Genomic DNA, 13,005 nt, shown 5'->3' on the forward strand with positions numbered 1-13,005 from the left:
TAGTGAGACTCCGTCTCAAAAAAAGAAGGTGGATAATAACAAATTTCCCTGAGCTAAAGGAGCATGTTGTAATCCAATGCAAAGAAGCCAAGAATCACAATAAAACAATAGAGGAGCTGGTAACCAGAATAGCCAGTTTAGAGGAGGAGCATAATGACCGGATGGAGCTGAAAAACACAACATGAGAAATTCTCAATGCAATCACAAGTATCAACAGCAGAATAGACCAAGCGGAAGAAAGAACCTCAGAGCTTGATGACTATCTTTCTGAAATAAGACAGGCAGACAAGAATAGAAAAAAAGAATGAAAAGGAACAAACAAGTCCTCTGAGAAATATGGGACTATGTAAAAAGACCAAACCTATGACTGATTGGAGTACTTGAAAGAGACAGGGAGAACAGAACCAAGTTGGAAAATCCAGCAGCACATCAAAAAAGCTTATCCACCACGATCAAGTTGGCTTCAGCCCTGGGATGTAAGGTTGGTTCAACAAATGTCATTCATCACATAAAAAGAACTAAAGACAAAAAAACACAACTATCTCAATAGACACAGGAAAGACCTTCAATAAAATTCAATATCCCTTTATGTTAAAAATCTCCACTAGGTATTGAAAGAACATACCTCAAAATAATAAGAGCCATATTTGGCAAATCAACAGTCAATATTATATAGAATGGGAAAAAGCTGAAAGCATTCCCCTTGAAAACCAGCACAAGACAAGGAAGCCCTCTCTCACCACTCCTAGTCAATGTAGTATTGGAAGTTCTCGCCAGGGCAATCAGGCAAGAGAAAGAAATAAAGTGTATTTAAATAGAGAGGAAGTAAAATTATCTTTGTTTGCAGATGACATGACCCTTTATCTATAAAGTCCCATCGTCTCAGCCCAAAAGCTTCTTAAGCTGATAAGCAACTTCAGCAAAGTCCCAGGACACAAAATTAATGTGGAAAAATTGCTGGCATTCCTATACACAAACAACAGGCAAGCAGAGAGTCAAATCATGAATGAACTCCCATTCACAGTTGCTACAAAGAGAATAAAATACCTAGGAATACAGCTAACAAGGGAAGTGAGGGACCTCTTCAAGGAGATCTATAAACCACTGCTCGAGGAAGTCAGAGAGGACACAAACAAATGGAGAAACATTTCATGCTCATTGATAGGAAGAGTCAACATCATGAAAATGGCCATACTGCCCAAAGGAGTTTATAGATTCAATGCTCTTCCCATTAAACTATCACTGACATTCACCACAGAGTTAGAAAAGAAAACTATTTTAAAATTCATATGGAACCCAAAAAGAACCCGAATAGCCAAGACAATCCTAAGCAAAAAGAACACAGCTGGAGGCATCACACTACCTGACTTCAAACTGTACTACAGTAAAAAAACAGGATGGTACTGGTATAAGAACAGACATATAGACCAATCAAACAGAATAGAGAACTCAGAAATAAGACCACATACCTACAACCATCTGATCTTTGACAAACCTGACAAAAACAAGCAATGGAGAAAGGACTCCCTATTTAATAGATGGTGCTGGGATAACTGGCTAGCTTTATGCAGAAAATTGATACTGGACCCCTTCTGTACACCTTATACAAAAATTAACTCAAGATGGATTAAAGACTTAAATGTAAAACCCCAAACTATAAAAACCCTAGAAGAAAACCTAGGCAATACCATTCAGAACATAGGCATAGGCAAAGATTTCATGATGTAGATGCCAAAAGCAATTGCAACAAAAGCAAAAATTGACAAATGGGTTCTAATTAAACTAAAGAGCTTCTGCACAGCAAAAGAAACTATCATTAGAGAGAACAGACAACCTACAGAATAGGAGAAAAATTTTGCCATCTATCCATCTGACAAAGGTCTAATATCCAGAGTCTAAAAGGAACTTTAAAAAATTTACAAAAAAATAACCCCATTAAAAGTAGGCAAAGGACATGAACAGTTCTCAAAAGAAGACCATCATGTGGCCAACAATCATAAAAAAAGCTCAACATCACTAATCATTAGAGAAATGCAATCAAAACCACAATGACATAACATCTCATGCCAGTTAGAATGGCGATTATGCAAAAGTCAAGAAACAGATGCTGGCGAGGTTGCAGAGAAAAGGAACATTTTCATACTGTTGGTGGGAATATAAACTAGTTCAACCATTGTGGAAGACAGTGTGCTGATTCCTCAAAGATCTAGAGGCAGAAATAGCATTTGAGCCAGCAATCCCATTACTGGGTACATACCCAAAGGAATATAAATCATTCTATTATAAAGATCCATGCATATATATGTTTATTGCAGCACTATTCACCATAGCAAAGGCATGGAATCAACCCAAATGCCCATCAAGGATAGACTGGATAAAGAAAATGTGGTACATATACACCATAAAACCATAATACTATGCAGCCATAAAACGAACAAGATCATGTCCTTTGCAAGGACATGGATAGAGCTGAAAGCCATTATCCTCAGCAAACCAACCCAGGAACAGAAAACCAAACACCACATATTTCCACTTTTAGGTGGGAACAATAAAACATGTGGACGCATTGGGGAAACAACACACACGGGGCCTGTCAGTGGTGGGCGTAGAGGGGAAGGCAGAGCATCAAGACAAATAGCTGAAGGATGCTGGGCTTAATACCCAGGTGATGCAATGGTCTGTGCAGCAGACCACCATGGCACACGTTTACCTATGTCACAAACCTGCACATGTACCCCAGAACTTAAAAGTTGAAGGAAAAAAAAAGAAATACCAAAGACTTGGTAATGTAAAATATACGGACAGCCAAAAACAAAAAAAGAGTCTGGTGCCTCCCTCCCCTCTCTTACCCTGTGACAAGCCAGCTCCTCTTGCCTTCCTCTATGATTGTAAGCTTCCTGAGGTCTCACCAGAAGCAGTTGCTGGCACCATACTTCTTATACTACCTGCAAGACCATGAGCCAAATAAACCCTTTTCTTTATTTAAAAAAGAAAGAAAGAAAGAAAAATTATAACGTCCAGAAAGAAAAAACTATCAGCCAAGAACTGGCAAAACTGTCCTTCAAAAATGAGGGGGAAATTATGACATTCCAGAGAGCTTGTTGCCACTATTCCTGATTACAAGAGATGTTAAATGGAGTCCTTTGAGTTATAACAAAAAGATGCTAGATAGTTAACTCCAAGCCACATGAACATATAAAGACTCTCCAAGAAAGATAAACAGATGGGCAGACATTAAAACCATTATTATTTTGTTTCATAGCTCCACTTATTTTCTATAGATTTCAAAGAAATGCATAAAAAGTAATTATAAATCTGTTAGTGAATATATAGCATATAGATACAATTTTCACACCAATAATGTAAAGTGGGGATGGGAAACAGAGCAGTATACATGTAGAGTTTTGTATAAAATTGATATCAAAATTCAAATTAGATTGTTATAACTTTGGGATATTATATGTAATCCCCATGGTAACAACAAAGAAAATATGTATAGCCAAAGGAGAATGAGAAAGGAAGCAAAATTTGTCACTACAAAAAAGCAACTAATCACAAAAGACAACATAAGTGGAGGGAATGATGAGGGAAAGCTATAAGATGTACATAAAAATAAATAATAAAAAGGCAAAAGTAAGTTCTTCCCTATCAGTAATTACTTTAAAGGAATTAAACCCCCAAAGACATAGATTGGCCTAGTAGATGTTAGAAAAAAGACATGATTCAACTCTATGCTGTCTACAAAAGACTTGCTAGAGATCTAAAGAAAAAAATAGGTTAAAAGTGAAGGAATGGAAAAAGATAGTCCATGTAAATAAAAAACAAAAGCTGAGGTAGCTATACTAAATCAAACAACATAATGACAATATACCAAGAACATATAACAATTATAAACATGCATGTACCAAACATCAGAGCCCCAAAGTATATTAATCAAATATTGACAGAATTGAAGAGAGAAATAATTAGTTCTATAATAGAAACTTCAGAAACCCACTTTCAAGAATGGATAGGACAACTAAACAAAAGATCAGTAAAGAAACAGAGTAACCGAACAATACTATAAACCAATTGGAGTAACAGACATACAGAGGGCTCCACCCAATATAGCAGAATACTTGTTTTTTCTCAAGTGCACATGAAAAATGATCCAAAAAAGGACTGTATGTTATGCCAAAAAATAATTCTTAATACATTTGAAAAGAATGAATTTACAGAGTACCTTTTCCAACCACAGGGAGGAAAGCAGAAGTCAATAGCAGAAGTAAATTGGAAAATTCAAATACATGGAAATCAAAACACAAACAGTAAACCAGTCAGAAAAAAAATAACAAGGAAAATTAGAAAATACCTTAAGACAAGTGAAAACAAAACCACAACATACCAAAATGTATGGAGCACAGAGAAAATAGTGCTAAGAGAAAAATGTATGGCTATAAATGCTTACATTAAAAAAGAAAGACTTCAAATCAACAACTTAACTTGACACCTTAAAAATTTACAGAAAACAAGCAAACTAAACCTAATGCTAGCAGAAGAGGATAATAAAGATTAGAGAATAGTAAAGAAAACTCAGCAAAACCAAAAGCAAATTCTTCAGAATGGTTGACCAAAATAGACAAACTTTTAGCTATATTGGCAAAGAAAAAGAGAGAAGACTCAAATTCCTAAAATCAGAAATGAAAATGGAGACATTACTACCAGTATTACAGAAATAAAAAGGATTGGCCAGGCATGGTGGCTCATACCTGTAATCCCAACACTTTGGGAGTCTGAAGCAGGCAGATCACTTGAGGTCAGGAATTCGAGACCAACCTGGCCAGCATGGCAAAACCCTGTCTCTGCGAAAAATACAAAAGTTAGCCATGTGTGGTGGTGGGCACCTGTAGTCCCAGCTACTTGAGAGGCTGAGGGTCAGGAATCGCTTGAACCCAGGAGGTGGAGGTTGCAGTGAGCAGAGATCATACCAATGCACTCCAAGACTCTGTCTCAAAACAAAAAGAAAAAGAAAAAAGAAACCAAGTGTTAATCAAAAGTAGAATGGAAAATTCAATCATGGTATGTTTATAAAATAAAGTGCTACACATCAGTGAAAGTGAACAAACTTCAGTTATGTACATAATACATTGTAAGAAAATACCAGATATAAAACAAACATGAAATATGGTTCATTTATGTAAATTTCAGAAACAGTCATAAACTAAACTGTTTTAAAAGTTAAGTCTCAGTGGTTACATGTGGAGACGGGAAAGAGAGTAAAGAGTAGGCACAAACTAGGCTCCTGAGTTGCTGACAGCATTTTATTTCTTCACCTGCATACAGGACTAGCTACATAAGTTGTGGGGCCCAGTGTAACATGAAAATGTGGGGCTGCTTGTTCAAAAACTATAATGAATGTCAAGGTTGACAGTAGAGCATCAACCCAACTACACTTTCCTTCTAAGGGTGTAGGGACATCCATGCAGCTAGCTTTGCTTTTATACAGTTGTCCCTTGGTATCCACAGGTGATTGATGTAAGGAGCACCTGTATATACCAAAATCCACACAAACTTAAGTCCTGCCGTCAATCTCACAGAACCTGCATATACAAAAAGTTGGCCCTCCATATACATGGGTTTCACATCCCAAGACCTTTGGTTGAAAAAAAAAAAAAAAAAACATGTATAAGTGGACCTGCCCATTTCAAACCCATGTTGTTTAAAGGTCAATTATACTTACTTTATAGAACTCACTGAGATATACTTCATGTTTTAATCTCTTTTTCTTTTTTTTTAGAGATGGGGGTCTCACTATATTGTCCAGGCTGGAGTGCAGTGGCTGTTCACAGGCATGATCATGGTACACTATAGCCTCAAATTCCTGGGCTCAAGCAATACTCTTGCCTCAGCCTTCTGCATAGCTGGGAATACAGGCATCAACCATCACACCTGGCTGTTAATCAGTTTTCTGCATGCACACTGTGCTTCACAATAAAAAGTTATTTTTTGGCCAGGCACGGTGGCTTACTCCTGTAATCCCAGCACTTTTGGAGGCCGAGGCAGGCAGATCACCTGAGGTCAAGAGTTCAAGACCAGCCTGACCAACATGGTGAAACCCTATCTCTACTAAAAATACAAAAAATAGCTGGGCGTGATGGCACGTGCCTGTAGTCCCAGCTACTTGGGAGGCTGAGACAGGATAATCACTTGTACTTGAGAGGCAGAGGTTGCAGTAAGCCGAGATTGTGCCACTGCACTCCAGCCTGGCAACAGAGTGAGACTCCATCTGAGAAAAAGAAAAAAGTTATTTTTTAAAATATGTTTAAAGAGATAAATTTTAGCCACTCAGGAGGCTGAGGTGGGAGGATCACTTGAACCTGGGAGTTGAAAGCTGCAGTGAGCTGAGATTGTGCCACGGCACTCCAACCTGGGCAACAGAAAGAGACCCTGCCTCAAAAAAAAAAAAAATCCCAGTTATTGGTGTTAAGGGGTTTTTTTTTTTTTTTTTTTTTACATTTACCTCAACCCTCTGTGTGTTTGTGAATAACAGTGTCAAACTGGACCCTTCAGAGTCCAGTAAGAGCAATAACTAACCTTGGGCACAGCTGTCTAACCCAAGAGAGCTACTTTTACCTTAAATCCTGCTCTTTCAGTGGTTCTTAATCTTTGAGGTCATGGATCCCTTTGAGTACTGGATGAAAACTAGAGGGAACCTCTTGCTAAAAAAAAAAGCCAATAAACACAAAACTTTTGCTTATACTGTTAAGGATTAACACCCCAGCACCACCCCCAGTGGAACCCTAGGGATCCAAAGACCCCCAAGTTAAGAGCCTTTGTGCTCAAGTGACCTCCATGGGATGCCTATCCTCTTGTTCTGCTAAAATAGCAGGTGTTGGCTAAAGGCCTGCTGCTTTTGTATTTCACAGACAATTGTTGCTAAGTGTATTTACTGTGACAGGGTCAGGCTCCATGAATTCTGGGGAAAGTTTAACAATCTCCATGAGCACATAGCAAGAGAATATGAGGGGGAAACTCTGCATACCTAAGTCTGCTTTCTGTTTAGTCATCCTAGGCTTAATCTGCAGAAAACTAAGCCAGGGAAAGAAAGGATGGAGTTGGTTATTTGGATGACTTCAGCAAGAAAACGATAAACCATATTACCCTCTCTGCTCTGAAGGGGTGGAGCTATTTAGGGGTCTTCAGTTCTAAAGTCTACCACCACATTCCTAGCATATTATGCCAAAATATCTTTCATATGGTTAATCTGAGAAGGGCTTGACTGTCTCTTACTGGTTCTACACTACCATTAGCCATTTGCTGGCAGAATGCCCACAGACCACAGGAGAGCTAACCATCCCATAAAGAAAACATATCAGTGAATGTCTTTTAGTTAGCCCAAAGAGGGGAAAGATGAATGGTCTCAGAGCCTCCAACAAGACCTACACAAGTATCTTGCATCCCATGCAGCCCAAGCATGGCGGCCTCCACCCTTGACTTGGCTAATGTGCTGTATGTTACCTTTTTCTGCTTTCCAGTGCAATGGGCCTTGCATCGGGCCTCACCTAGCTGTGCAACACAGACAAGTCTTCTGCCAGACCCGGGATGGCATCACCTTACCATCAGAGCAGTGCAGTGCTCTTCCAAGGTAAGAGAAAGCCCTGAATCTCCTTTTCCCAGCCCCGCGTCAACAGCACAGAAAGATGGTGCTGAGTGAATGTTTCTCCTCCAACTTACTACAGACCCAAGCCCTGCCCTCTCACCTCCATTCACCCCAAGCCACTGGCCTCCCCAGAGGCAGATGACTCAGTGTCGGTCTTGTGCTTACCTAATGGGCTAGGTTGGGATTTTCTCTCTCAGGGATGAAAAGTGCAAGGGTGTTATTCTTCTGAGAGAGGCCTCATACCTCGAGAGACCCACACTAGCCCCAGGGTGGGCAGGAGGTGAGGTCTACACAACGGCCACCAAGTCTCAAAGGCTCAAACCCCTCACTCTTGTTGACCTCCCTCTAGAAGTTAGGCTAAGATGAGAGCCCTTGTTCCTCAGTCTCGACCTACCATTCCAATCCAGTCCCCATCCTTATAACACTTCCTTATAGATGTCCCCCTGGGGCAAGGGGACTCACCGCCCCCACCTAAGAGCCCAGCCTGTGAGACCAGGCTCTGCCAATGTCCACATGGGGGAGAGCTCATTCTTCAGTCATGCAGTGAGATCCATATTCATTACAGAGAAGAGCAAACGGAGGCCCAATAAGAGGAAGTAGCCTTCTTGAGATCATATGGCCATTTAGTAACAGCACAGAGATTAGAACCCAGGTCTAGTAATGCTGAAAGTTCCTGAGGAATCACCTAACATTTCTGAGTTTGCAGCACTGTTTTCACATCTGCCCTGATTCAGCCCCCACAGAAGCAAACCTTAACCCTGCCACCATCCTCCTGCAGGCCCGTGAGCACCCAGAACTGCTGGTCAGAGGCCTGCAGCGTACACTGGAGAGTCAGCCTGTGGACCCTGTGCACAGCTACCTGTGGCAACTACGGCTTCCAGTCCCGGCGTGTGGAGTGTGTGCATGCCCGCACCAACAAGGCAGTGCCTGAGCACCTGTGCTCCTGGGGACCCCGGCCTGCCAACTGGCAGCGCTGCAACATCACCCCATGTGAAAACAGTATGTTCCAACCCCCAAGAACCTTCTGCAAATTCCCCACAGAGCATCAAGTGCAGAGAGCAGTCCCTGGGACCAGCCCTGAGCACAGGGCATGGGGTCAGCTTCCCCAGGGATTGTGAGCTGGTGGTGGAGTTGAGCATTTTCAGTGGAGTGCATGGGTGTGCGCAGAGATGTGTAGATAGGCATGACAGGGTATGCCCCAAGGGCTTCCGTGATCTCCATCCTGGCCCTGAGAGAGCCAGGTGATGTTGGTCCAATGCTGGAGGAAATCAGCCTCCAGTTCCCCTGCAGTCAGTCTGGCTGGTGCCCACAGGGGTTGACACATCAACAACTCTCAGGGTCCAGGGTACTAAACAGAAAGTGCTGTTAACTCTGAAGGCATACAGAATGACTCCCGCTCAGCCAGCCAGCTCTGCGCCCATCACAGCTCTACTTCTCACCCGACACGGACCTGCTGACCCCCTCCCTCCCAGCCCCACAGGCATCCCCTGGAACTGTCCAGGACCCCCTAGCCTTGGAATTTGATACTCAGTTCACTCCCTCCTCCTCATCCCAATAGTGTCATTTGTATTCCAGTTGGGAAGGAGTTTATTTTTTTCTTCCTCTCAACCCAAATCGGAGGTACTTACCCATGAGAAAGGCGGCAAAGCTTGAGTCAAAGAATAGGAAGTAAAAACCAAATGTAGCTGTGCAGTTTCCTCCCAAACTGGGCCTCAATGAGCAATAAATTCCCAACACTAAGGCAGATGCCATGTAGGCAAAAGACTACTTCTTTTTACACCCTGGGGGATGGATGATCTCTTTGTACTTGGGTAGTGTTAACCCATGTTTGTGTCAGTGGCTCACCATGCTCAGAGAGAACCAATATTCAATCCACATAGTTAAAACTTACCAAACCAAGTCCTCACAATATTTAAGATCATCTAATCTGTGCCAACACTGAACTAGAACGTCCTGGTGCTGTGTTTAAGGCAGAGTGGGTAGAAGGAAGAGAGACTGGAGGGCACATGAAAATAAACCTTAACAGAGAAAGTAGGCCCAAGTGCCTAGGGATGGGGGTATCCGACGCAAGCCTCACTTGCACACTCCTGCAAAGTGGGGGAGAATGCAGTCCTGGGAACCATCTTAAGGAGGAGAGTCATTTACCTAAAATACCAAAACCCATGGGAAAAGGCAGGTTTGCCTAGGAGGAGTGGTGATCACCTAGGAGATGAGGTAATCCCAAGAAGACAGAGAAAACAGGCATCTTCAGGAAGTAGAGGGACCTACAGAAAAGAAGCAAACAAACAGCCCAGGGAGGGGCCCCATCATTCAGCCAGACAACTGCAGGCTGGTGCCACCCCCACTGTTGGCAGCCTTGGGGAGCAGGTGGCTGAACTCTGTCAGAGTAAGGCTGGAGAGCGGTGGCCACGGCAGACCCCAGGATGTACCCCAGTGGCTGAAACCCCCGACTGCACATCACGCAGGCTGCATTCTCACATCTCTTTTCTGTCCCCTCTCCCCACCCTGTCCTCCTTTCCCAGTGGAGTGCAGAGACACCACCAGGTACTGCGAGAAGGTGAAACAGCTGAAACTCTGCCAACTCAGTCAGTTTAAATCTCGCTGCTGTGGAACTTGTGGCAAAGCGTGAAGACAGGGCATGGGGAAGCACTCTACCCTGGCTACACGAAGGACTCACGCAACCACCTCGGACAGAACCTAAGCTTTCTTCATTTTATTTATTTATTTCCCCCTCCCCACCCCCACACACACCCTTCCAACCTCCTCCACCTCCATCCTCAAGCATGAGGACGTCCGCATGTTTTCTCTTTCAGTTAGCTGGAGGACGGGATGTTGGGAAAGAAAAGGACAGATGTCTAAAGGAGGTTGCAGAGCAGGCCAGGCAGATGGGGAGGCTCCCTTGAAGAGCTTCCTCCCTCCCAAACCTGGGTCTCAAAGACCTAGGAAGAGGCAGGCACAGTCCCTGGGGACAGCAGGGAGCCAGAAGGTTTGTAGCCTATTGGTGCAAACATTGGACAAACACCTGTGTCTTTCCTAGAAGTGCACTATCAGAAACACAGGAGTGTGTTGCTGCTTTGTCTCCTCTTCCCCATCTGTCCCTTTAGTCATGGTTAGGACAGATGGGGAGGGGACACCATGCTGAGGCAGAAACTAGCCCAGAATTCAGTTCTTCTAGTGGGCGAGTGCAGAGAGAGGAGAACTCAAATCACCAGTAGGGAGAGCTAAAAAAGCAAACAAAGCAGGCCCTAAGGCACACAACGTTGCAGAAAATGAGGAAGGGAGGGGAGGGAAAGGACAGAAGCAAAAAGGAGCCTGTGCGTGTTCCCCAGTGGGGCAGGGTGAGCAGGGGCTTCCAGACTGCATGAGGCTCATGGACCAGCTCTGATCCCATGCATGTGCACATGCTCAGAGCCCTGCTGCCCACGACAGAGCACTGCGCTGCGTGGGAGTCCCCACTCCGCAGGCTATCAGAGTCAACGTCCTGCCTGTGCAGCTGCGGCAAAGCCAGCGAAAAGTGGGTCTGGCCATGCAGTAAGGCCACCCTGGCACCTGTTTATCTACATCGGAAGTCCTCCAGCCCTGCACTAACTGCTGCTGTGGGCCAGGGCCATTTTTAGCATGAATGGGCCAGGTTTTCTGCCTTCTAGGACCTTTGCTGCTCCACTGAAGGGCCAGGGACTACGGTCAGCTTGTCAACATCAACCCGTTAACTAGTCACTTTGCCAGAGAGTATCTGTCAGGCTGTCAGGTTGTAGCAACCTCTTCATTCCAGAGCTGGCCAGGGTATGTGTGCCCCACGGTATACCCTCCCTCTCCCAGCCTGCACCCCAGCGGTCTGCAGGCCCTCCCACATGTAGTATTTATCTAGCAAGGTGGGGTGGTGGAGGCAGCATCCTGGCAAAACAGCTCACACACTGCAGCCACACTCATCAGCTGTGGTGAGGTGGCTGGAGCAAAGTCAAGCAGCAAAATGAAAACTCTGGGACTCTTTGGCAAAATCCTCATTAAGCCAAGTAATTTTTGCCTCCTTCCCTGGAGTGACCTGAGATTAGGAACAAGGGTGGCCAGAGTCCCTTACCTTCAGATAAGCCTCCCCTCATGAAATGCCACTCACCCCGGGGCTACCATTGACATCAGGGCTGCATTTTCCAGCCAGCCTGGAAGTAAAATTTGAGAGGAAGACAATATTAATCTGTGTCCCCCCCCACCGACCAGTGAGCTGTGGACAGTTAAGTTGTGTCTTTCTTCCTCACCACAAAAATAGGCTCTAAGAAATTATGTTACTAAAAAATCAGTGTAATGTCTGCTTAAAATAAAAGAGAATGTTTTCTATGTCTGTATATCTTTTGTGAATATTAGGATTTCTTGTATAAAAAAGTGCAATATTAATAATTGTACATTGTCATCCAGAAAAAAAAAAAAACTGTCGGGGGGACTTTATTAACTTCCTGCAGTTGTCTTCCTGTAAACTTGGTAGTGATTATTATATTTTTCCTATTTTTAATAGAACCTGGTGTTTAACTCTGGATCCATTCACTGTACAGGATGTGTTGTAAAAACTAACATGGGATGCTGAGGCAGTAAGAGAGAATTCATTTGTGGCGCAATAGTTATGCATGGAATGATAAAGACAAATTCCATACTACTGCTAATGTGGTTAATTATTTCTAGTTCACTAGCGATTGAAAAGCAGTGGTCACTATTTACATTTCCTAAAGAGCAAGCATCCTCCAGCTCCATGTTGGGTTGGAGCAGTTGTTGGCAGTGGGTCTCAGTGAACTGGGAGAGCCTAGGTTTGTGTGGGAAGCAGAGTGCTCCTTGCATGAGATGAATGTACATTTAATGTTTGTTCTGTGAATTGCAACTCAGCAGCACCACAAGACAATGAAGCCTGCTGGCTAATGTGGAAGGAGGTACTTTCTCCTCTAAAACACAAAACTGTATTTGTATTTTTTGTACAGATAATACAGCTTATTTATTTAAATCTTGTCGTCTGAGTCTCTATTAAACTCAGCCTTCCCCTGGTGGTTTATGCAGGGAGCAAGAGAAGTCCCAGTCAACTGGGTGGTTCCCAGCCAGTTATTTGTGTCTGGCTGAAGTGGAAGGATTGCAGTTTTCATCTTTACACAGGAAGCTGGGGGCCCATGCCTAGAAGTGCTAGCTCTGTAAATAAACCCAAAGAAGCTGCATTTGTGGATGTACACACATTCAGGCTGAGTGCAACCAAATGAGATGACAGTTATCTCACTGACAGCCCTATGTGGTGGGACGATGGGAGCCACAGTACCTTCAGAAAGTGAGGCAAACAGGGACATCTCTTGGGAGAGATGCAGACTTGGGTGTGGAATTATCCTCACTCATCAGGC

The 13,005-nt window shown here is 43.4% G+C and overlaps 1 protein-coding gene across 2 annotated transcripts in view; it reads left to right on the forward strand.

Moving 5' to 3' along the window:
- The window catches only part of ADAMTSL1 (ADAMTS like 1), a 984,547-nt gene extending 971,924 nt beyond the window's left edge, over positions 1-12,623 (forward strand). For both annotated transcript variants that reach the window (XM_017890108.1, XM_017890110.1), the window contains 3 exons: positions 7,515-7,624; positions 8,418-8,638; positions 10,162-12,623. In XM_017890108.1, coding sequence (XP_017745597.1) covers positions 7,515-7,624; positions 8,418-8,638; positions 10,162-10,268 — 438 coding nt within the window. In that variant the 3' untranslated portion in view covers positions 10,269-12,623. The remainder of the gene's footprint in view (positions 1-7,514; positions 7,625-8,417; positions 8,639-10,161) is intronic.
- Positions 12,624-13,005: the final 382 nt, after the last annotated feature.

This window comes from Rhinopithecus bieti, unplaced genomic scaffold, assembly GCF_001698545.2.
Source record: "Rhinopithecus bieti isolate Rb0 unplaced genomic scaffold, ASM169854v2 scaffold_17667, whole genome shotgun sequence".
NCBI lineage: Eukaryota > Metazoa > Chordata > Mammalia > Primates > Cercopithecidae > Rhinopithecus > Rhinopithecus bieti.